Genomic DNA, 25,827 nt, shown 5'->3' with positions numbered 1-25,827 from the left:
AGCAGTAGATAGCCAATTGCCTTTTTCTCACACAGCTTTCTCAAATCACTGTATAAATCAATCCAACTCTATATTTTGTTTCTAATACCGCGTGGTACCTTTTCTGTATAGACCATTTTTAAATGCTAGGTCAGAACTGTGGGAGAATACGTATTTCGCAATATAAATTCTCACAAACAGATCGTGCCATAATAATTTGGGGATTATTTTGAACAGCATGTAATTACTGGGCTACTGACGTGGCAGAGAATAGTTCCAGCAGAGCAGTAATTAAATCAGAGGTAATTACACTTGTGGCATGTACACTCAGGGGTATCAATTATATTCATTATCTGAGTGCTATGATCTATGGGTCCGGCCATCTATAGCACATTGCTGAACTGTTTCACAGCTTCTCTTCCACTAACCCCACTTGCTTAAGCAGCTCATAACCCCAGAAACAGGCTCCACTAAACCTTTGCTTTGTAACTCTGTTTCTGCAATCGGTGTCAGTAGATGAATGATGGCAGCCCAATAAATACCCTCAATCTTCAGGTCTTTCCCAGGATCCTAGCTGGTGGTGACCAGTAGCTCAACATTGATCAGCCTACTAGGAGATCAGCAGAAGCTCCAGCTACGGTCTATTAGGTCTTATCCCCTACAGTCAGAATCATAGCACCCATGTTTAAATACTGCTGTTGGTATCAGTGTTCTAGTATAGTTATCCCAGCTAGTGAGGAATGGGATTTATAGTCTGAGAATAGTGTTTAAAATCATGCTGCCTAGGGACTAATCTATACTGTAGACCAGCAACAGCCAGCACCCTATTCCACTTCAGCCCCACCCACCATTCCTCAATACCAGTCCTCTCATCAACCCTGTTACCCCACACAGTAGCTCCCACAAGCTTCCCATTGTTTCTCCCAGGACCTGAATCCTAACAGCAAAGGATTGTGGGATATGGTGTGTTGTGAGCTGATATTTTGGCCATTTTGTAGGTTGCAGACTGAAAACATTTCAGAGCAATGGTTCTGGAGAAGGGTTTTGCTAGCACAGCTCTCAGACAGAAACCTTGCTATTCAGGGGAACTAGGCTAAAACCCTGGGAGCAAACACCACATCTACAATAGTCTTTCTTTTGCCATCAGAGAGCTTTTACCCCATCACGTTTTTTTTTTTAAATACACGCATCCCTATGCATTTTATTTGCATCAGTCAAAATCTACTGGGTGCAGTTTTTTTCTATTTTTCTTGCTGTACACTAGGAGATATTTTTTGCTTCCCTTTAAGTGGGATCTTTGAGGAGAGAAGGAGTGCCTGCACACGTCAATCTATCTGCATCTTCAATGCTAATGATTGCAATGCAGTACACATCAAATCCCGGTATGTATAAATAAATATGCACCATTGTTTGTATCTCTCTGTCCTTGTAAAGGTATGAGTCATGAAATATTACGTCAAAGAAAGTGTTTGAGAACTCAGCTCGCTGGAAGTTCAGACAATTGGAAATGCTGCTCCTCACCATGCTGGAATTGCAAAAATGGATTTAAAAATAGTCCTTTTAGTTAAAACTTGGCATTTCTGAGACTGGTATTTGAAGCAGCAGTGTTTCCAGACAACTAGGCTCGTCAGGATTCCATTTTAATTTTATTTGTTTATAATTTTTATGGATAATGTTGATTACTTGTAAGTAGTCTTTCCTATTTTTATCAAATTAAATGTTCACAGATGTGCAGAATTATGTGTTTTAAGCATATTTTACCAATTTCTATTGATTTAAAGTTCACAGTTGTGGGTATTGGGGGGGGGTCAGAGAACAGGGTCAGGAATCAGACTATAAATATTTAGTGACAGTAGATATCAAGACTGAAAAAAAACTACAGCTTTGTAACCATTAAAATATGAATTGTCAACATCACATGTCAAAACATACAAAGTACATATTCTTAAATCCAACTCTAGTAAGTTCTCAAGCAGTATTTTTCTTAATCGAAATTTACAGATAGGAAGATTATTATCAATGAAAATATTTTTTTCGTTGGTTTGTGCATGTACGGTGAATTTGAGACTTTAAAACAGTCCTGCTTATTCTAGCTTAACATCGGAAAATGGAACATTCTAACATCAGTGCTTAGCAATAATTACTAACCGCTATCAGTCATAATTAAAGGTCTGTAGGATCTGTTATTGTCTCATATACTGGACTCCTGATCTGCTAGAATCACAATTGTTGTCACTTTTTTAGCAAGACAGAGATCGCTGTCTACTGGCTCCAAAATAAACTGTAATGAATTTAATTGTAATTAAAAAGCACCTGAAGGCAAAATCTGCCCTCTCTAACTTTGGCGCAGCCCCAGTGAAGTCAGTGAGATCACACTACTGTCAAGTGAAGATAACACTTGACCCATAGGAATTGTCTCTCTTTGCCATAAACAACTCTCTCCTATTCTATTTATTTATTAAGTGGTGTAGATATTGAAATGCACTGGGCTGTCTGTACCATGAGCATGTGAAGAAGTCTCCCACAATACAAACATAATTAACCAAAGCTTAATAAAAGTAGGCCACAACATAGAAATAAGATATTTTTATGACAAATTTTAAATATGAATGAGATTTTTGTATGAAGTATTTTGCTTTTTGACTCCCAGATCCCACAGCACTGTTACACCAGAGCTGAATTTGGCATCATATATATTCATATACTGCCATAAAAACAAGATCTAAGTAAATAGGCAGATAAATCAGATGTAGGCAAAGGGAACTACTCTATATCTGTGCAAAGAGTAAGTGCCAAAATTTGGTACACTAGTAATTCTCATCATTTACTGCATTCCTCAGCATCAACAAACTACTGATATTTAATTTCTGACTCTCAATTATCTACTCTAACCCCAGGACAATGAGCCCTTAGCAAAGTGTTCACTTTGTAAACACTGAATTAAACAGAATGTAGATTCAATAAACTAAACTAAATGCGACACAAGCCATTTCTTGAACTTGAGTTTCCATTTCAGTGTCATGCTTATATGGTCTTTTTTCTCTCAGTGTATCATTGTCAGTTACTGGAATGCCTCATGAAATATAAGCAAGAAGTATGGAAAGTAAGTTTGTGACCAAATATATCTTATATAGACAATGATGTTTACAATAATGAAAACCAGATGGCTTGAAAACTGTAGTCGCTTTGAGCCAGAAAGTCAGAAGTAGTGATTTTCATATATGATCCTCCTGCTGAATTTGGGGCAAGCATGTGTTGGTTGCTCAGAATTGGAATTTGTAGATGCTGTTCCATCCCTTCAGATCAGGGCCTGTTTTCTGAATACTAGTTAAATGTTGCTCATGTTGGGAAAAATCTTGTAAGAGCAAGAGATCTTACTAATTCATATTGGACTGAATTTTTATGAGGATGGTTTGTGTGTAGTATCATTGAGGCCAGAGGTAATTTAGTCCCATTTAACCTCAAATCTGGATTCTTATCCTTAGCTTGAACCAAATCTGGATCCAGTTATGGATCCAAACTCCACCTTTTTGGTTTGTATCTAGATAGAAGGCTTAATTTGCTTGACGTTATTATATATTATATGCATTGTGGTAGCACCTGAAGGCCCCAGTCAAGATCACAGATCCATTGTGGTAGGTGCTTTACAAACATACTGGTAGAGTTGCGATCTAAGCTCCCCTAAAGAGTTTGCAAAAGGTGATGGGCAGGATGTAAAATGTATACAGTTGATATATGTGTAAGTACGTTTGAAAACATACATAAAGTAATGTTATGAAATGAGTTGTGTTTCATTACCATGCAAACTAAACAGGCTACACATGTTGTTCCTTAGGACTTGCTGTATGTAATAGCTTATGGTCCTTCTCAAGTAAAACCTCCGGCAGTACAAATGCTATTCCACTATTGGCCCAATTTAAAACCGCCAGGGGCCATAAGTGAGTACAGAGGATTGCAGTACACAGGTAAGTGCAAAAATGTTTGTATAAACCCAAATAAATACAATAAACGAGATGGTTTGGTGTGTACTAGTGTTAGCTGTTAACTCCTGTCAGAGGGATCCTAACTACAATATTCTATAGGCAGATATATTAAGTATAGGCAATGTCTATTTCAGTGTGCTTTCAAAAGGTGATGATAACCGGTAGAAGTTATGGGCAGTAGAAGATGGGATCAGATCCAATAAATGTCTATTTCAGTGTGCTTTCAAAAGGTGATGATAACCGGTAGAAGTTATGGGCAGTAGAAGATGGGATCAGATCCAATAAATCCACTGTGTCAGTCCCAACGCTCAGTGGATAACCTCTCCCCATAAACCTACAGTGCAAAGTCCCGAACTGAGATGTAAATGTACCCTGTAGGTACCCAGAAGGAATCCACTTGATGTCCCTTTCTACTCTCATGTTGGATGCTACTGACGTCTCATTTGTTATAGCTGCTGCTGTTGCTATGACTCCTCTTCTAGCTATTACTGTCACTGGAGTCAGGTGCAAACAGAGCTCAGTAGGAAAGTTCCCAGGGCCGGAAAGAAGGATGTGGGAAAGCAGGAAGAGAGAGACAAAGCTGAGTAGGTAGATGGCACGAGGTCTCACGCTCACCTTCCTCTGTGCTGTTTTGCATCTATATAGGTAGGGGACTGTGCTTCTGCTGGGATGGTTCTTAAGGGTGGAAACTTCCTTTTGCTGCTTGTTGGCCTTAACCCCATCTCTCTGCTTTGAAGAATCGTATTTTTAATGTTGTGTTGTCTTTTTGGTTTTTTTTTCCATTTTGGAGTACAGTTGGGCTGGCACCAGAACCCCACACTCAAATGACCCTGAGCTTTGGGACATTCAGAATGTGAATTTGGGTCTGGATCCACTGGAATGCACCTCTAATATTTGATTACTGTCACCTTCTATGTAGCATTCACTTTCCCTTTTTAATGAGGTCAGATTATTGGGATTTAAATGTTGCTCTGGTTTGTATATTACTGATCTCTGACCTTGTTCATTGTATTATTATATTTTAAATTGTTGTGCGGCTCATTTAGGGCTAGATTGTGTCTCTAGGACACAGTATTACCACCCTCAAGAGAGCAAAAATAAAGATTTGAACCCCAACAAATCATGAGATTGCCCCCCCAAATCATGGGCTTTCTAAAATAAAATATTCTCTTCTGTGGTTTTTGGTCTGTCTTCTGGTTTTTGAACTGCTCCTGCCCATCCCCAGTGTATGCATGACAGTGTTGCAGATGATTCGACATTTATTGGGTAAAGTGATTTTTGGCTCCCGCTACAGGTGCTCTCGCCCCTACATTTGCCAGTCCCTCCCTCAGCTTCCCCTCTGCTACTCATGGATTTTCATCTCCCTCTCCCAGGCCTGGAGGACTACAGCAGGGTACCCTCTCCCCCCTTCCAGTCGTGGGGGGCTCCTGCGGAGGAACACTCATGCTATCCTATCCCTCACACTGCTCAGAGGATGGGATGGAGTTGCCCTGAGCAGCTGGTCTGCTTAGCTCCTTCCTTTCCCCTCCCCTCCTGTCAGAACAGTTTTGAATTGCTATGGGGTGGTGGTGGGGAGAGCTTTTCCTGTAGCAGTCCTGATTAGTTACTCAGCCCCAGGAGGCAGGTGAGTGGGGCAGACAGCTGATTACAGGGAGTTTCCCCTCTAGGCATGGTTCAAATTCCCTAGAGGGCTGGAATGTGTGACAAAATCTGAGCATTGAGGACACAGCCCTTAGTAAGGGATTGTGTGTTGCTGAGCTGCCCTAGGAACAGCTCATGAACAGGTCGTGTCTTCCTTTGTATTTGTACAGCAGCTAGCACAATGGGGCGCAGTCTGGATTGGGGCCTCTGGGCACTAGCATAATAGTACCTATGAATAATGTTTTTTGTTTGTTAATCAGCTGTGTTTTGGTTTTGCAGCCTGGAATCCCATCCACTGCCAGCACATTGAATGCCATAATGCAATTAACAAACCAGCTGTGAAGGTACTGTTATTTCCACAGGATCAGAACTTTGCCCAGTTGAGGGCCTTAATGTAAAATTTCTGTAAGCCCATGGGTTGAAGCTAGGGCCCCATTTTGTCTCCGGTCATACACGGAAGTCGGTAAGACTTGTATGTAATCAAGGGCTGAGTCTGGCATGGAAATCGCTTGCAGTTACCCATATCTTTAATGGCCTGCTTTTGCTTCTACTGAAGTCAGTTGCAAAACTCCTATTGACTTCCATAAGATCAGATACAGGAACTAAGATGGCAGCGTGGCCTGTGGAAACTAAAGGGCCTAAGAATACATCTTGATCTAGATGGCCTATGTAGCCTGGCTGCTCAGATGAAGATGGAGTATTTCCTCCATGAGCTATGTCCCCATATTAAATATAAGGATGGTTGCGGGCCACATGTAGGGTTACCAAGTGTCTAGTTTTTGACCAGAACTCCTGGTTGAAAAGGGACCCTGGTGGCTCCGGTCGGCATCACCAACCAGGATATTAAAAGTCCGGTTGGTGGCACAGCGGAGGCCCAGGGCTAAGGTAAACTCCCTGCCTGTCCTAGCTCTTTGCAGCTCCTGGAAGTGGTCATCAGGTCCCTGCAGTCCCTGGGTGCATGAGTAGCCCGGCAGGCTTGGCATGCTGCCCCTCCCCTCTCCCTGAGGCCTAGCTCTGCAGTTCCCATTGGCCAGGAACCGTGACCAATGGGAGCTGTGGGGGCGGTGCCTGTGGGTGTGAGGGCAGTGCACAGAGCCTCCTTGGCTGTGTCTAGGGGCTGCAGGTACCTAGTGGCTGCTTCCTGGGAGCCATGGTAAGTGCCGCCAGGACTGCGCAACCCCTCCCGCATCCCAACCCCCTGCCCCAGCACGGAGTCCCCTCACACACCCAGTCTCCCTCCTGGAGCCTACACCTCACACCCCAAACCCCTACCCCAGCCCAGTGAAAGTGAGTGAGAGTAGGGGAGAGTGAGCGATGGAGGGAGGAGAGATGGAGCAAGCAGAGTGGGGCGGGCCTCAGAGAAGGGGTAGGGCAGGGCCAGGGCCTTGGGGCAGGAGTGGGGAAGGGGTGTTCAGTTTTGTAAGATTAGAAAGTTGGCAACCCTATCCACATGGAAAATCTCTGGAGTGGTCTCTGGCTACCCCAGTGTTATGTTTTCTCAAAAATATTACTAATTATTTTCTCCAAAGTGCTTTAGAAAGGAGATAAATAGCATCATCCCCGTTTTACAGGAAACAGGAATCACAGAGAGGTTAAGTCATTCAGACCCCCGGGTCATTCAGTGGGCAGTAGGAGAGTCAGAAATAGAACCCACATTTTCTGAGTCCAAGTCTGGTGCACACTGCCTGTAGTAAAGCTATTTATTATGGACCTAACCTATATTCCAGGCACCGTATAAACATTAAAACAATTAAACTGATCAAAATGACACGTGATAGATCTCTCTCTCCCAGCAAACTAGTCTCCAGTGTATTATAATGGCAAAAAAAGATGTTCATACTTGACTTCAGAGCTCCCAACATTTCCCACCCAGCATACTTCAACCCCAGCCCCTCATCCAGCCCTTCCCAGTCACCCCTCGTTAGGTCCTCCCATCGCCAGAGAAAGATAACAGGCAGGTGTCACATTGTGACTTAAGGGTCACCCCATTTGAACTCCAGCCATTCAGTGGGGAGAGTAATTCTTAGTGAGATTTACAGTTCTAAGGTTTGTACATGTAAATACTTAATGCTTAAAGAGTCTTGAATAGACTTTCATTTAAACTACTTTTTGCTGTAGAATGAAGATCCGAGCTATGTAGAGATATATGAATTGAGGCCTATTCTCTCTTAGATACATGCCCAAAACTCTTGTTAATAGAGAGAGGGTGGAAGTTACATCCAAAGAAGAATCTACTCTCTGTCATTCACAGCAAGATGAAGCTCTTTGCTAGATTAAGAAACACTTTAGTTTAGAAGTGATACTATGGTATCTGTTAGCGATTGCCTTTTGTCTTTACTGCTCCCTTGTGGTGGAACTGGGTGACACAGCAAGGCTGCTCAGTTTTCATTCTACTCTGATGGATCCCCTCACCATCTAGCCCGCTCATGGGTCCTTTGTCGTGACCCTAGCCCTCCGGCTGCATGGCTGGTAGTCCTTTCCCCTTTCAGGGTGCTAAAGAGTCCAGTGCTTCAGGAGGTCAGTCACCTTAGATGAGAGTCCTACAGTCATTGATCTCTTTGAGTGTGGCCCGCTTGCTCAGGGCATTAGTAAACCCTCCTGATGGGTTTGGTAGGGAAGCCTAAGGCCTGGCCATTTTCTGGGTTCCAGGCTAGGAACCCTGTATAAAGGAGTTTATGTCAATTTCTTTCAACCCTTTACTGTTTCCCTGGTGTGCTTTCTAACATGCTGCTCCTGTAGACTGTTCCTCTAGTTCACATCTTGTGGTCCTCTCCTCTAGAGGGTCTGGTTTCCTAGGTGGCTTCTCATTTGTCTGTTACAGAGACCTCTGTTCTCTGTGGCTCTATAGCCTCTTTGGCACTCCCCAGGCTGTGCTCCAAACTGTCCTTTTGGTTTCCCTTCTGGTTTCCCACATCTAGAGGAGTGTGCCCCCAGCCCTCCTCTTGAAACTAGGTTTGTAGTTCTAGTCATCAGCATGTTTCAGGTTCAGATTAACCAATGTGCACTTGGTTAACTTGCACAAGACCTACCAGAACACAAAACAACACCTTTCCCCACAAATCCCACATTCGATTGGTGCTGCGACCCTGTGTGTCAGGTTGCAATGCTACTCAAATTTGGTCCAGCCACTGTCATGTCCAGGGCCGGCTCCAACCAGTCCAGCAAGCAGATGCTTGGGGTGGCCACGGGGAAGGGGCGGCATGTCCTCCACCAGAAGTCCAGGGGAATGCACCTCCTCGTTTGAGAACCTCTGCTCTAGAGGGTTGGAGCAGGGCAGCAAAATGAGGTTTTGCCTAGAGCAGTGATTGTCCTAGCCACTTACTCCTTTCAGGCCTTGTGTGGCGTGGACACCCCATCACAGGGCCATGCCTTGTGACTGGGGTGGGCTGACCTCTAGGCACCAGTACCCGTAAGAGAAAGATCAACCCGTCAGTATCCATGTGCAGACCTACGACTGTCCTGCTTCTGAGTACTTAAATAGTGTAATGTGTCTGCTCAGATGTGTAATCATGTTGCCATCTAATGGCTAACCTACAAAAAGGATGAAAGCTTCGCCACTAGTGCAAGACAATGGAGTTATTCTTTTAGCTCTGGTAACAGAAGCCTGCATTTTGAGAGTCAGAACTCCTGGGTTCTATCTCTGTTATCACATATGTGCTGTATAGCGAAGAGCCATGTTGCTTGTATACTTGCAGCATATAGATGTTGCAAGTGACACCACTGAGATTGAAAGATCTAGAATTCTACCTTAGCTTGGCCTAAAAATATTAAGCCAAATTCTCCTGTATGAGAGTCTGCCTCTTAAAGACAGAACTGCAATGACCATGAAATATAATATGTGTTTAGTTATAGCAATGTAACAGAAAGACATACCTGTGTTATTGTGTGTAGACCACTCCCATAGGCCCACTTAAAGCAAGAATGCAGAAAACAGGACTGACAATGCTCTCCTTTTACACAGACTGGTTCCCTGTTTTGAGCTTGTCTTTGGCAGAAATCATTTGGGACACAACACTGGCAGGTGCTGGGTGCCTCCTGCAAGATGATGAGTGCCCTCCACAACACTGATGCCAGTGGATGCTCATTACCTTGTAGCTTTGGCCCCTTGGATTGTTATGAAACCAGACCACTTTCTTCCTGTGTGTTTCAGATGTGCATAGAACCTTCCTTGTCTGTGGCTCTGGGTGATAAGCCACCCCCGCTTTACCTGTGTGAAGAATGCAGCCAAAGGATTGCAGGGTGGGTAGACTAAGATTCAGAGATGAACGATGATCACAAATAGTCAGTTAAAAACAACCACATACAATGAGTATACAGCTCCAGATTCTAACACCCTCACTCATCTTGAATAGAATCTTACTCCACAAATAATCCAACTGAAGTTAATAGACCCACCTGTAAAGTAATCTGCTACCCGGTATGAGTAATTGTAGCAGAGTCTGGCCCAAAGTGAACAGCATTTGCTTTTAGTTTGCACATTAGTCTTAAAGATAAGATTTGTGAATGATATGATTTTATGTTATGAATCCACACCCTTTTTGCACAAGAACAATGTCTCTCCCCGCTCCTTACCGTTAAGAGCACTATAGTGAGGTCTCCCTTGCTGAGGCATCATTACATTTATGGAAAATGTACTTCAGAACGTTCTCTAGTGTACATCATGAAGCAACTGCATAAGGAGTTAAAACTAGATCACACTTGTGAAGTACATGCAGAAATACATTCTGACATGATTTATCCTCACATTTTAAGTTTTGTTTGGAAACTGGTTAATTTACAAAATCCACTAATTTGCAATGTGTCCCCAATCATTAGTGCAAATGAGTGGAAGTTCTGCTTAGTTCAGAAGCTGTGCATATTTGTTTTTGGCTGTTGTTTAACTGACACCTCTGTATCATACAGCTGCAGGGAAAAGTATTAAATTTCACAGAAGTCATCTTTGTTTTGAAGTCATCCTTGATTTAAAGCTGCAGGGAAAAGTAATCAAATTTAGTGGCAGCCCATGGCTTCTAAACAGATATACAGTGTATGGAACAGGTACTTTCCTTTTTTCGTGTTTGTCTCACACTGTTCACCATCAGTTTTTAATCTCAGGATATACAGAACACACTGTATTTTCTAAATTGCTAAATTAATGTCTTCAAAGTAATATTTGAAAGTCTTGAACATGGACAAATATCAGCACAGTGGTAATTTGCAATCAATAGGGCATAACCAAGAGAACTGATTTAAAACAGCCTGCTGTTTATGATGTGCTATTTACAGAAAAGCTTTTTTAGAACAGTGTAGATCACTGACATTTCTTTTGTGCAAAAATAAAAAAAAAAAGGGATGTTAATTAAATATTTGAATTATTTTAGGACCACAGTGAATGGTTGGTTGACGTTCTCCTGCCACAAGGTAAGATTTACTTTAAGGATGAATCACAAGTAATTGTGACTTTACAGTCATAGGTATGTTTATTTTTCTCTGTTATCTGAGGTATTTGTATTATACTTTCAAGAAACCACACAGAATCCTAAAAGATATAATTGTTTAGCACTTAAATGCTCCTTAGCATCTTCAGAGTAGTGTGCAAACTTTTCTAGTTGTTATTATGTCTATTATGGTGGTCCGTAAGGGCAAACCAAGAGTGAGGCCCTATTATGCTGGGTGCTGTACAAACAGACTAGCAGATGGTCCCTGCCCCAAAGAGCATCCAATACTAAATAGACAAGACAGACAGAGGCTGAGGGAAGAAGTAGAACACACAAGCGGAATGAACACTGCTAGCAGCAGACATGTTAATTCTGCCATTTGGGATGCGTGTGGATTTACTTGGAGAGGATCAGCTAAATGGAAAGAAGGAAGGGAAGGGAAAGCATGGGTGTAGGCAGGGGAGAAGAGGGTAAGAGGTGCAGGTGTGGAGTGAAGCTGAAGTGAAGAGAATGTGAAGGAGAGGGAGGTGGAGGGGGTAGAGCAAACAGCCAGTCAGCACAGGGCAAGAAGGTCCAGACAAAACTAGAAAGTTCTCTGAATGCCTCGACATACAAAGGACCCTGCTTTGGCTGCTTCTGCTCCCACCAGCTGCAGTCTCTGCTCTGGCTCTGCCTCCTTTCTGTCTTCTCCCAAGCCCATATAGTGTGGGGATGGGAGTCACCACACTGAGGGCATTGGACCTAGGTGGAGTGGCCTCCCTGCGCAGTTCTGGGTGAAGAGGTATGTTGGGGGAAGGATAGCTCTGGGTGGGCCCCATTTGATCCCTTTTCTCCAGTGCAGCAGTCAGTATTGCCAACTTCAAGAGATCAAAAATCATGAGCCGGACTCCCAAAAATCATTGGCCTCAAAATCATGACATTTTAAAAGAAGTTTATACTGTGTTTTTTAGGCCAGTCTTTTTATTTCTGAACTTCCCTTGTACATTCCCAGGGGATGTGCACGTAACAGTGTTGCCCCACTCTCCACATGTAATGGATAAGGTGATTTTTGGCCCTTGCTGTAGGAGCTCTCACCCCCACATCTGCCCTTTCCTGCCCGACAATTAATCCTGTATCCCAGTCCCCCATCAGTTCTCTCCTCACCCAAACCTCCTCAGTACAACTCCTGCCGTCAGTTCAGTCTCCCAGCCCCCATTATCACCACCCCAACAGTTCAGCCCCCTACCCTATCCACCCCTACTGCCCTCAGTTCACCTTCCTGGCACTCACCTCATCTGTTCAAAACGCACCATCAGCCCTCACCCTCCTCACTTCAGCCCCCTCTGCAGCCTCCAGCCTCACCTCTGCTCCTTAAGATTCTTCACCCTCCCCAGACCTAGGGGGCAGCAATGGGGTCCCCTCTTCCACTTCTTAGGCTGGCAGGGGACCAGCCACCCAGGTCTGACAGCTGAAAGCCACAGCTGTGCCTGGGCAACTGACAGGATTTCTAAGTAAAATTAAGCCTCACTTTTAGAACACTCTAATGTCAGGATTTTTTTCAGTTGATGCTTATTTGAGGTTTGGCCCTCCTCCCCTTCTATCAGATGAAGATTCCTTCCTTGCTGGGTAGAGCCGGCCAGCTGTCTCTTGTTAGTTTGATAGCTCTGCTTACCTGATATGTAAATGAATTATCATTGTCTAAGTACTTTTGAATTAACTGCTGGATGGAGAAAACACCTTCCTTTGTTTAGAACGGGGTATCTCCTGTTTGACTGGAAACACATGATTTGTGCCATGGCTGACAAAAAAAAAAAATCCTGACTTTGAGAGGCCTCCTGCAAGGTGGGGGAGGGATAGCTCAGTGGTTTGAGCATTGGCCTGCTAAACCCTAGGTTGTGAGTTCAGTCCTTGAGGGGGCCATCTGGGGATTTAGTTGGGGATTAGTCCTGCTTTGAGCAGGGGGTTGGAATAGATGATGATCTCCTGAGGTCCCTTCCAACCCTAGTAATCTCTGATTCATGAGTGAGGCTTAATTTTACTCAGAAATTGCAACTCTCGCCATCAGTTCACAAGAGTTGGCATGCATGAGCAGTCCTTGCTTCGCCTATTTCAGGACCTACCAGCTCTCGTCTCTTGCACACCCTATAGTTTACAGTATGCAGCTACCTAACTTGGCCGAAACAGCCTGGCACTGGTACTGTACCACACAGTACTGCACTCTTGGGATGACACATCCATGCAGGAGAGAGAGGCAGTTGTGGCTCACGTTTAGATTTCAGTGGTCTGCATTTTATCAGCCCTTGTACCCAGATGTTATGACTTGCTGGTAGAGAGAAAGGGGCACTGGTTTAAATTGTGCTAGTATAGAAAGTGAATGTAATTATGAAGAACTTTCCTTCAAATTACAGGGCCTGACTTTGCAGTCCCTAGGCAGACAAAGCTTCCATTAATTTCACTGGAATTTTCGCTTCTAGAATTTGGCCCATTGGCTGGGTATAGTTGACATCAATCATCTGATGTGTTCCAGATACAAGTAGAGAAACCTACCATATAGCTGGAGGAAAAGGATAATATTTGGAAAGTCAAGTCAAACCCTGGAGGCTCTTTTTACACATATGTTTCTCCTATGATTGCCATGGTAAGGGAGAAAGTGATAGCACTGTGTTGATATTTTGTATACCTTCCCCTTACAGCTGAAATTTCTGCTATATGTCAGAAGAAGGTAAGGCTAAGTTGTTTCTGTGATGGAGCATGATTTGCTGTGTTTGTGCATAACATCATCCCATTACTGTGTGATATATTTGTTGCCATCTGAAGTTTTTTCATTGTGTATCCATTGCCACATTTGTTAAGGGGAAATGAAGGTGATTTAGCAGTGAGATTTGTTTTGGCTCAGATTGCTGCAGTATGACTCTTGATTTTGAGATGTTTCCATTAAAATGATAGCTTAACAAAGCAGTCTTATTGTTCAATTGATCTTACTAGTCTGTGTATAATACTGCTGTAACCATGCGGGACTCACCTCTGCGGCACCTCCTGCTGGTACTTTCTGGGAATTAGCTCTCCAGCCATTGGAGCACCCTCCACAGGCCAGTGTCCTGCTTTCGCCAGGCCCCCATGTCCCTCCCAAATCCAGTGCCCTTTGCACACCGGGGTGCTGCCCTCAGTCTCTGGGTCTCCCTTCCCTGGGGAATCCCCACCCCTGCCTCACCTCAGTATATGGCTACTGCCCAGTCCCCATGTAGCTCCTGTTCACTGGGGCAGACTGCAATATATAAGCCACTCATCACAGGCAACAGGGGTTTGGATCTGCTGCCTCTGCCTACCTTTGGGCTGCCCCCAGCAACCTCAGTACCTATTTGGCCTTACTCTGGGCCTGCAGCCTGCGGGTGGGGGGAGGTTTCCAGGCCGGAGCTTCTGTGGCCCTTTCCAAGCCCTGCTCCTCCTTAGGTACGCTTCCCAGTAGCCAGGCCTCTCCCTCTCAAAGGCTAGAGAGAGAGTGTCTCCTGCTCCTAGCCCACTGCCCTCTTATAAGGGCCAGTGGGCCCTGACTAGGGCATGGCTACAATTGAGACTGCTTCCCCAATCAGCCTGGGCTGCTTGCCTCCAGCCACAGCCCTCTCCTGGGCTGTTTTTAACCCCTCCGGGCAGGAGTGGGGTGATCACTCCGCTACAACTACTTATAAAGAGAAGGAGTATGAACTATTAATTTAAAATCCAAGCATTTATATATTCTGGGCCACAATATTGAGAACTGAATTAGTCCTTAATTAAGCACAACTGCCATTACAGTCAGTGGATTTTGACTTAGGTAAAGACCAACTCAGTCTTCAGTATTGGACCCTACACAGAGTACCAACAAACCAATCTATTTGCAAAACATATTAGCAACATTTTCTTAATAGGATAATATTAAAGGATAGTATCAGAGGGGTAGCCGTGTTAGTCTGGATCTGTAAAAGCAGACTATGCATCCGACGAAGTGGGTATTCACCCATAAAAGCTCGTGATCCAATACTTCTGTTAGTCTGTAAGGTGCCACAGGACTCTTTGCTGCTATTAAAGGATAGGATAATATTAAAGGATAATATTTGGAAAGTCAAGTCAAACCCTGGAGGCTCTTTTTACAAGTATGGATAGACATGTTCAAGGTCTCATGTGCTAGAAAAAGCTTATACATTGAGCCAAAATCTTAGCTGGTGTAGACTGGCATAGCTCAGCTGGTGTAGACTGGCATAGCTCAGTTGAAGTTAATTTATATTTCAGAAATTCTGAAAGTTATCTCGAATGAGTTGGTGTAAATTGGCATATCTCCACTGAAATCAATGAAACTATATGGATTTAAACCAGCTAAGGATCTGGCCCTGTTATGTGTAACTTTCAAAAATTCTGAACTATAACTGAGGAGTGAGAGAATTTTGCAGGACACAAGTATTAAATATTCAGCAAAGCGAACTCCTTTTCCTTTCTGTATTTCTAGTTTGTTTCATAGGCTTGGTCTACACTGGGGGGGATCAATCTAAGATTCGCAACTTCAGCTACGAGAATAGCATTGCTGAAGTCAATGTATCTTAGATCGACTTAGATTGACTTACTTCGCGTCCTTGTGGCGCGGGATCGACAGCCGCCGCTCCCCCGTCGACTCCACTTCCGCCTCTCACTCTGGTGGAGTTCCGGAGTTGACAGGGAGTGCGTTTGGGGATCGATTTATCGCATCTAGACCAGATGCAATACATTGATCCCTGATAGATCGATCACTACCTGCCAATCTGGCGGGTAGTGAAGACATACCCTAAGAATCACACTGCTACGAAGAATGAGGGGAATGCTCTGAATCAGAGTATGGTTTTGCTTAGAAATAAATTGGGTACAGGTGAACTGAAAATCAGATGCTGTTATTACCTTTAGAGATTGGCCCTAGCCAGAAAGCTGAGGCATTGATTTGGCCCATTCCAGAGAAAGGAGACTATCCATGATATTCAGGTCTAGATCTACATGTATCTTTCCTTGAAGTTTGATAATGCTTTGCTCCAGGGGCATGTTTTGGACCCATCTCTAGTGAATTTTAAAAAATGCCAACATGTTAGCTAGCTCTATTATGTTGATTTTCATTCTCGTTTTCAGTTCCACTTATTGCCACATGTGGCATGATAAAATCTGTTTGTTTCCAGAACTGTAGCTCACATGTCAGAAGGGCTGTCGTCACCTGCTTCTCAGCAGGCTGCTGTGGCCGCCATGGTAACAGGCCAGTGCGCTACTGCAAAAGATGCCATTCGAATCATCACAGCAGCGAAGTTGGGGCAGCAGCAGAGACCCACCTTTATCAGACATCTCCTCCCCCAATCAATACGCGGGAGTGTGGGGCTGAGGAACTAGTTTGTACTGTGGAAGCTGTGATCAGGTAATGAGGCAAACAAACACAGGGTCAGATCATTACCCTCACACCTGTACTTGCAAATCCTATGCAAGTCCTAGGGCCAGGTTGTGATCCTAGTTTCACCAGCATAAAGTACACTGACTGCACTGAAATCATCCTGGTGTAGCAAAGATGAGAATCAGGCTGAGGGACTTGTACACATGTGTCTGAGTGTCAGAATTTGACCTTGAAAGCTGGGACTTTATCTTATTTCATTATGTGTTTTACCCTTCAAGGACACTGTGCACAGGGAGAGGAATGAAATCTAGTGCTTTAATTTGTAATAGTCACTGACCAGCTAACTACTTTTAGTGCAGAAAGGCTGAATTACGAGCCACATTCACCTTGTTTTGCAGCTTGCTGAAAGAAGCAGAGTTCCATGCTGAGCAGAGGGAGTATGAACTCAACCGCAGGAGGCAGATGGGCCTCTCCTCTTCCCATCATTCCTTGGACAACACTGACTTTGATAACAAAGATGATGACAAGCATGACCAGCGCATCCTGAGCCAGTTTGGAATCTGGTTCTTAGTAAGTGTTCCTTGCTGTTTCTCCCTCTCCCCTCTTTCTGCAGGGTCATCTGTCCTATCATTGACCTCACTCTTAAATTCATTTAGCTTAATTCAGTCATTTACCAGGACAGGATTGATCTAGTTAAATTGGTGCCATTTTTATCATACAGACAAGCTCTCCGGCCACATGGCAGAGCTGGGAAGAGAATCCAGATTCCCTGACTGAGTTACTTGCTGTAATCATTGGGCTACAAGTGCACTTCTATATGATGTTACATACCGTATCTTTGTAACTGTTCTACATTGATGTGTTTTAACCACTTTTCTAGGTAAAGGCAAAGGTATTCATTTTTTTTCTAGTATGGCTAACTTGTTTGTAGAGTTCAGTCTCTAGAGCTTCTACTTGTCTCAAGAACTTTATGTTTCTGCTGACACATCCCAGACAACAATTTTTTACTATGGTATTATTGCTCCTTTCATTCTGAAGGATGCTGTCCACAGATTTTGTACCTTTATATAAGCGAATACTTTAGGCTCATTATTCTTTTCTCATAATTTTGCATGACTGGATAACAAGAGGAGTTTGTCTTGCTAGTAGAAATGTTTTCACTCTTTCTGCTTTCTACAGTCTACTCCTTTCTTCTGTTTCAGACACGGACATTTTTATTGAAGTGCTCCCAGCACTGTTCACATTCTCTTCTCCTTGTGTAAGAAGGTTTTTCCTTAAGTTTAGTATCCAGAAATTCAGTAGTAGTTTTAGTGACAAACGTTAACAGGAGCACTTTCGTATACACCAGAGTGCGGAAGCACACGATACATATAATTTTAGATACCATTTGATTTTCATTGTTTTTCATTACTTCTCCATTGCTTGATGTCTTGCCACTACACATTTCCCAAATTAATTGTCTTTTTTCTTCACCATCCCCACTCACTTTTAAATCTGTTGAGTCTTGAAAAGATGCTTTCCAGTCTCTGCCCCTGCTTCTACCAAATAAAGCTCTGGGAATGTTTGCAATGCACCCTCACAGTCCATATTAAACTCATCCACTTTAGAGTTTTGTTTGTTACAAATTTGAAATTCAGCCCATGTTAATTCAAGGTTTGCGAAGGTTCATGCACTGCTTACTTGAATCTGTGCTGATAAGCCCCCCAAAGCCAAGTGTATCTGGATCAAAGTAATGGGCATTTGTACTTTAAAAGATTTTTTTTATCTGAAACCAGGTGAAACAGATTTTGATTGAGTTTCACTTTGAATTTTGGTTTGATTAAAACCTGCAGTTCAGAATGAAACTCAGGAGGTACAAATCCATATTGACTAAAGCTGATGAAAAGGTTTGTATTAACTGCTATAACTACTTAGGGTATGTCTGCATAGCAGCTGGGAGTTTGCTTCCCGTGTGATTAGATAGACATATGCTAGCTCTGCTTCAGCTAGTGCACTAAAAATAGCCAAATAGTCGTGAGTTTACCCATGCTGGGAAGCATGCTCCCAGTTGCAGTGTAGACATGCCCTCAGTTTCATACATCTCTACCATCTGGGCCTATACCACCAGTACAAACTTAGCCAAAAGCTCTTTCCTCGTCCCTTGAGGAGTTCTCAAAATTTTCCATAGCATGAACCACATCTTAAAACAGAAATTATCTTGTGGACAACTCCCTTCTTGTTTGCAATCACACAGGCCTCGTCCCTCCCCATGTGGACTGCATAACATCACTGTGACAACTACAGCAATTGCCCATATGGAAAAGTAATATTAAGCAAATATTTAATGTGATTTAAGTGTCTTCTAATGTGGAAATAAGGATGAGGAGACAGCGCCATGTAACCAGCCAGCTGTCTCCTTCTGCTCTAGGCATTTTAGACCAGTAGTTTAACCTATTTTATCTGCAAATTATTTGTAGAGTATGAAGTAAATCTTCCTGCCTCAGAGTTCCTTTTGGAGGAGAGAACAAAGGTGGTGTGTTGATGGTTCCACTCAGCCTGTTGTGTGTGGCTGTAAGAAGTTGCCTAAGGACTCTCTGCTCTTGTCTCCTTTAGCCCTAGCCATGTGTCTGAGTACCCTCCTTCCTCATGCCACACCTGCCTCTGTGCCTTTTTTTCATGCAGCCCTATATGTCTGGTCCCCATTTAAGACTCGGGCCATCATGCCTCCACCCGCTGTACTGTTGAGTCCAGTTCTTCAAGGCTATTGATAAAGTACAGTCTTGAAATATATGCTTCATATAGAACAAAAGAAATTTAAAAATCCTTGTGGGGCCTGATTCATCTTCCACTGACTGTGGTGAAAAACAGGAGTAACTTTATTGAATCAAATGAATACACTGCTTGTAAAATGGGTGTGAAAGGAGAATCCACACCTGCTAACTCTCTGGGTTTTCAGACCCAGCTAGGGGAAAACTCATAGGCTACCAGGAAGTTGCCTCTGATTGGCTGTTCTTTCCCATTTACCCACCTCTTGGGGAAGGAGATCCCAGAGCTGCTGCATAAGCTAAATGGACAGCTCATTCCATTAGCCTGGGTAGCAGGCAGAGGTCACCCCTGGCCTCCCAGCTGGGTAAACAAAAGGGCTGAGCTCTGGTGAACTCCCCAGGCCTTTGATCTCTGAGCATGCTGGGATGCAGCTTCCCCCTGCTGGCTCTGCAGCTCCCCATATGCCTTATCCCCCATGTATTTTTAACCATTTCCCAGCATCCCCATATTCCTCTGCTGCCTTCATCCTCCTCATTTACCTCCAATCCACCATGTACCTCTGACCTCCCATGTTCCTGTGATGCCCCCACCTGATCCCCAGCATGTCTCTGACCCCCTGTTCCTAATAGCAAATCCAGGGGTACCAGTTTCCGCTCTTAATTCAGAGTCTTCTGGGAGGGACCCTGATGGGCTGCCCTCCCCTCCTGGATTCAAGGGGTGCCCAGCTGCCCTTTCCAATCTCTAGCCTTTAGGGGACCATCAGGGGGGAGGTGTCACTATCCTCCAGCCAATCCAGAGAGCACTTGGGGATTGATCACAAGGAGCAGAGGGCAGGGATGGACAGAGTCCTTCACTTGCCTTGCTGTGCTCACAGGCTGAGTCCTGCTGGCCTGGGTGTTGTTCCAAAGGGTGATGAGGATGGTGAGAGGTGTCTCCCTTGGGTGGGTAGGGACGCCTTGCCCAAGAAGTAGACATGCCCCAAGCCTGCAGGGTGGGAACGGGCAGGGCCCAGAGTGTAAGCAGGGCTGGGACCTGCTGGGTGAGGGTAGAGAGAGTATCTCCCAGCCCCTGCTGATTGCTCCTGGGGTGTTCTCTCTCTCTGAATTGCAGGGAGGTAGTGATCACCCTTGGCAGTCCCCCAAAGTCTAGAAATTGAGGGGCAGCAGGACACCGCCTACAGCCAGAAGAGCAGGGCCACCTACTGAGGCCTAAAGATGGGTGCTGTCCCAGGGCACCCCCACATGATCTAGGTGGCCCTGCAGGTACCCTGCCTTAGTTTCCCACTGAGTTCCCAGAATAATCCAGTCAGAACAAAGTCTTTGAAACTATATCACCCCTCTTCTGGAGTCTAACTTATTAAGTAGCATTCAGCTCCCTGAATGACCCCTTTCTGCTCACTCCTCAGGTTTAGGGTCTCACAATCCTTTTTGGGACTGTGTTGCCAGTCCTGGCTTCCCTGGCCTGTAGACTCTCTCTCCTCTGGTTCAGGGATCTCACTGCCTCCCTTCCTGGGGTTGTATCCCAGCTGAGCTCTTCCCCCTAAGCGGCTGTGTGACATCAGCTTGTCCCTTTGACTGGGCTTGGAGCCTCTCTGTCAGCTAATTATACTCTGGGCTTCACCCATGTGGGTCAAAGAACCCCAAACCTTTCCGTGCTGGCTGGGGTTGCAGGGAGTCTTGCCCCAGCCAATCTACAAGGCTCCTGATCTCAGCCCTTAAAGGAGCACTGGTCTGGGAGGGCCCTGTACTATCCCTGTCCCTAGCTACTCCCTGGGACCATCTTCCTCTCCCCCATAACTGCTTCACTTACTTCCCAGGACACGTGGAATGTAGTGACTACCTCCTCGGACCTTAAAGGGCCAGCACCCATTTACAAGGCCTCTTCCAGAAGGCTGAGGAAAGGGGAGGGGAGCTAGGGCCCTGGGATGTGGTATTAGGATATGGTGTAGGAAGGCAGAGACATTTATGGAAATATATGTAAATGAGAACCTATGGCTTTCTGTTTACCAAATGTTGGCAGGTCTGAGAGTAGGAGGTGTTGCACTACTGACTCAAATGACCATGTGACTTTACTGTCTTCATCCTCCTAATATCTCCATGTCTAAACTTTGAGTGTAAGCACTTAGGGACAGAAATTCCAGTCTTGTTTTGTATGTTGTTGTGTCCATCTATGGTGCTTAAAACAGTATTCTTGAAAGCTGAAGGTTGCTTTATATTCACAGGAGGTGTAGCATATGGGCAACAGCAGTACAAGCTTACCTGCTCTGTTCTGTCAGTGTGCCTCATTTCTGACCTTGAGGGAACATCTCTAGATGGCAGAGTGAAAAATCAGCGATTTTACTGAATGCCTGTGCAATCCTACACCTCTCAGAGACTGACAGCAATGGTGCCAGTTAGCATGAAGTGAACACTTTTCCATTAGGAACTGGACAGAGTTCAGCAATTCATTTCAAAGAGACTCTCAGATGATAATACTTTTCAGTTAATACACACCTGAGCTGTATTCATACAAATACTGAGAAATAAGTAGCTCCATTATCGCACTATCAAGATGCAGAGTGGAATCTCAGAGAAGATGAAGAATCGTATAGAAAATGGTACAGTCCTTTCCCACCAGCAGTTACCACAGTATCTTGGGATAAATTGAAAATTAGGTTTGTTTTTACTGTCTTCCAGGTGAGCCTTTGTACTCCCAGTGAGAATACTCCAACAGAGAGCTTAGCTCGCCTGGTTAGTATGGTCTTCCAGTGGTTTCATTCCACAGCTTATATGATGGATGATGAAGTTGGTAGCCTGGTGGAAAAACTCAAACCTCAGTTTGTCACCAAGTGGCTGAAGACAGTTTGTGACGTTCGATTTGATGTCATGGTTATGTGCCTACTTCCTAAACCAATGGAGTTTGCCAGGGTAAGAATATTTTCTGTATTTTGTCTGGAGGTTCTGTGAAAGCCATAAAGCTTGAAGTCTTACTGTGGTATATTTAGAAACTTTAAGGAACAAATTCTGCACTCAGATCAACGTATACAGGCCCAGACCCATAAGGGTATTTAGGCACTTAACTCTCTGAGACAGGGTGCTCTACTCACCACAGGAGGGCACCTCCTCCTGGCCATTTTGGGGATTAGTTTAACATAACCAGCGGTCCTTCTTGTGGTTGCATTCCATCTCTCTGTTGCTTGCGCTTAGTGTGCAATCCTTCTCTGACCCCAGGAGCTGCTGCTGCCTCTTCATGACTCAGCCCTCCAGCTAGGTCATTCAACGTTCCTCCCTTCCGAGGTTGTGTACCAAAGTCCCTGCTCACCAGCAGTTTTAGGCAGTCCTCCCACTCGCTGCCTCAGATCCCAGTCCTTCAATGGCTAATGGGGAACCTGAGCCCACCCTCTACTCCAGGTTCCTGCTGTGGGACCATCTAAACATCAGCCAAGGTGTGGTTCCCTCCTGCACCTTGCTGTCTTTCCCTGGGCCTCTTCCTTATCTCTGGAGGGCTGGATGCAGAAAAGAAGTTAGGCATAGTTATGCTAAGTGTCACAACACCTAACTTTAAGCACCTAGAAAATCACTGTGGTACACAATGCCTGAGTTAGGCACCTAAACTCCTATACAATGAATGTGCAGACGCAGACACCATAGAATGAAATAAAACAAAAGCCCCAGTATGCTAGGCAGGAAGCCAGCTAACCAGTGGGAGGTGCCAACAAGACAGACGTGTGCTAAGCCCCATTGCACTCCCAGAAGTAGGCACCTATCTCTGCTTGCTTTTCTCAACTGTGAACGCTCCTGAAATTAGGCACCTATGCCGTTGGTGGTGGTGGTACCACTACCAGCCCTATAACTTTTAGCCCAGTGATTGGGGCACTCACTTGTGATGTGGGAGACCCAGGTTCAAGTCCCCATCTCTGCCAATGGGGGAGAAAGGATTTGAAGTGAGGTTTCCCACCACCCAGAAGAGGGCTTTATCCACTGAGATATGGGATATTCTGTTGTGGGGCTCCCTCACTCTCTCCTGTATATCACAAAAAAGATATACTGGCATTAGAAAAGGTTAAGAGAAAAGCAACTAAAATTATTAGGGGTTTGGAACGGGTCCCATATGAGGAGAGATTAAAGAGGCTAGGACTTTTCAGCTTGGAAAAGAGGAGACTAAGTGGGGATATGATACAGGTATATAAAATCATGAGTGGTGTGGAGAAAGTGAATAAGGAAAAGTTATTGACATGGTCCCATAATATAAGAACTAGGGGCCACCAAATGAAATTAATGGGAAGCAGGTTTAACACAAATAAAAGGAAGTTCTTCTTCACACAGCGCACAGTCAAGCTGTGGAACTCCTTGCCTGAGCAGGTTGTGAAGGCTAGGACTATAACGGGCTTTAAAAGAGAATTAGATAACTTCGTGGAGGTTAAGTCCATTAATGGCTATTAGCCAGGATGGATAAGTCCCTAGCCACTGTTTGTCAGAGGATGGAGATGGATGGCAAGAGAGCGATCACTTGATCATTGCCTGTTAGGTTCACTCCCTCTGGGGTGCCTGGCATTGATCACTGTCGGCAGACAGGATACTGGCTGGCTGGACCTTTGGTCTGACCCAGTATGGCCATTCTTATGTTTTTATGTTCCTGTTGAAGCTGTTCCACTTTGGATAAATAATGAAAGAGTGACTAAAACAGGTGGACTTGACCTGGTGTCTTCCACCTTCCAGCTAGCTACCCTAACCACCGGACTACAGTTTTTCTCTACTGTGGATAAATACTTATGTAGTCATTAGGCCGGACAGAGAGAACTGCATTTAAATCTTCAGCTGCACTTCAGTTGCCACTGAATCATATGAAAAAAAATATGCAGTCCCCATTGCTGAATCTGAAATATGCACTGAACTATACTACTGATCAGTCATCATGATTTAATGTCTGTAAGGTGCCATGCAAATATATGATGCTATACAAATAACAAATGGAAGAATTATAATAGCAGCTAATAAACACTATTCCTGGAAATGCCCTCAGGTTGGTGGATACTGGGACAAATCATGTAGCACTGTGACACAATTAAAGGAAGGTCTGAATCGCATCCTCTGCCTGATTCCGTACAATGTAATAAACCAGCCTGTGTGGGAATGTATTATGCCAGAATGGCTGGAAGCCATTAGAACAGAAGTGCCTGATAATCAGCTGAAAGAGTTCAGAGAAGTACTAAGGTAGGTAAAGGGGTACTTGAGCTGTAACAATGGTGAGTATATTAATCAACAAGGGTTTTAGCACAAGAAATTGGTGACATTGAATAAAAATGCCTTTCAGAACTGCTGTGTTTATATGCATTATAAGAAATAGTGACTAGATGCAGCTGCATCATTGATAAATTAAAGTTGGACCTTAACTGGAACATTTGATCCAAAGTTCCACAGTATCACTGGATCTGTATCCTGATCCAAAGGTAGGATTAGATTGGCCTTTGCCCTGAGCGGACAACACGTCCAGGGGGTTTGATCACAGTGGAGAGAGCAGCCTCCAGGGGAGTGCTACTCCTCCCTTACAGGTTGGTCTGGAGTGGGTGTGCAGGGGTGGGGAATGGACACAGCTGAGCTGGCACAGAAGCGGATTAGTCTGCTACTGGTCTAGCAAATTACTTCCCCTCTGGAGCAAAGGGGAAGCCAGAGTGTGTGCTCTCAGAATCCCAATGCCTCGTTTCATGCATTCTGGGATAGTGCAGCTACACAGTGCCTCTTAAACTTACAGTCAGTCCTCCGTGGCTGAGGTCTGTCTCCAGCATGAAATGCATGGGGGAAAGGTAAGGAGAGAAATATTTCTATGTGTTGGAGGTAGAGAAAGTCATCACTAACAGATGAAAATATTTCTGCTCACTGATCTTTCCAATCCATCTGCATAGCCTGGCTGAACACACTTTGAAATTTCATTTGAATTGTTATGATGCCTGACAGACCCACCAAACTCTGGAATGACTCCCCGGAGTCAAAATGACAATTGCAGGTGACACACTCCCTGTGTGATGCAAAATGAGCATGCAAGTGATACACTAGTGAGATGTTAGTGTTATTTAGTTGTGATTGGTATTCTATTAATTGTCCGGGTACAGTCTACTATGTACTGCACATAACAGCAAACCAGTGATCATGTATCTTTATCCTTCTTTGCAGCAAAATGTTTGATATTGAGCTTTGCCCACTGCCTTTTTCCATGGAGGAGATGTTTGGCTTCATTAGTTGTCGATTCACGGGCTATCCTTCCTCTGTGCAGGAGCAAGCTTTGCTCTGGCTGCATGTAAGTGACTATTATGGATAGGTCCTGCTGAAGCAGCTTATTGGGGTTGTAATTAGAAATGGGTGAAATGGTTCAGACGTAAAAGAGCTATCTTGAACTTTCACTCATCTCTGAATCAAACCTTTTTTAAGGGTCAGGAAGTCTTTTTCCTCTTCACTTACCCCCCAGTGCAAGCAGATAGGTAGCTCAGTGCCTACAAGGGAGGTTAAATAGCACTCTCCCGTCTCAGGCGATAGGTCTGGCCTTTTGGTGGAAGACTAGAAGCCAGTTTTCCCTTTGGTTGTAGGTTGTGTCTTGAAGGTAGGCCCGGTGCCCCTGCCTCTTCCCCAGCTGTACGCTAGAGTCTGCACCTAATTTGCTTCGTAGACTGCAGAATGACTTCAGAAACACTTAAGCAGTTTTTAAGAGTCCTTTGTTGGGAAGAGCTGGATTGGAT

At 44.4% G+C, this 25,827-nt stretch overlaps 1 protein-coding gene across 1 annotated transcript in view; it reads left to right on the top strand.

Moving 5' to 3' along the window:
* Positions 1-25,827, top strand: part of UNC79 (unc-79 homolog, NALCN channel complex subunit) — a 151,830-nt gene that overhangs the window by 20,306 nt on the left and 105,697 nt on the right. Inside the window, 12 exon segments of the mRNA XM_030558858.1 lie at positions 1,269-1,361; positions 3,027-3,082; positions 3,815-3,944; positions 5,883-5,947; positions 9,754-9,842; positions 10,963-11,003; positions 13,693-13,721; positions 16,171-16,400; positions 16,772-16,943; positions 21,794-22,024; positions 24,120-24,310; positions 25,268-25,391. Coding sequence (XP_030414718.1) covers positions 1,269-1,361; positions 3,027-3,082; positions 3,815-3,944; positions 5,883-5,947; positions 9,754-9,842; positions 10,963-11,003; positions 13,693-13,721; positions 16,171-16,400; positions 16,772-16,943; positions 21,794-22,024; positions 24,120-24,310; positions 25,268-25,391 — 1,451 coding nt within the window.

Source organism: Gopherus evgoodei, chromosome 4 (assembly GCF_007399415.2).
Source record: "Gopherus evgoodei ecotype Sinaloan lineage chromosome 4, rGopEvg1_v1.p, whole genome shotgun sequence".
NCBI lineage: Eukaryota > Metazoa > Chordata > Testudines > Testudinidae > Gopherus > Gopherus evgoodei.
The sequence above is the reverse complement of the archived record's forward strand: the minus strand, read 5'-3'. Positions and strand labels throughout refer to the sequence as shown.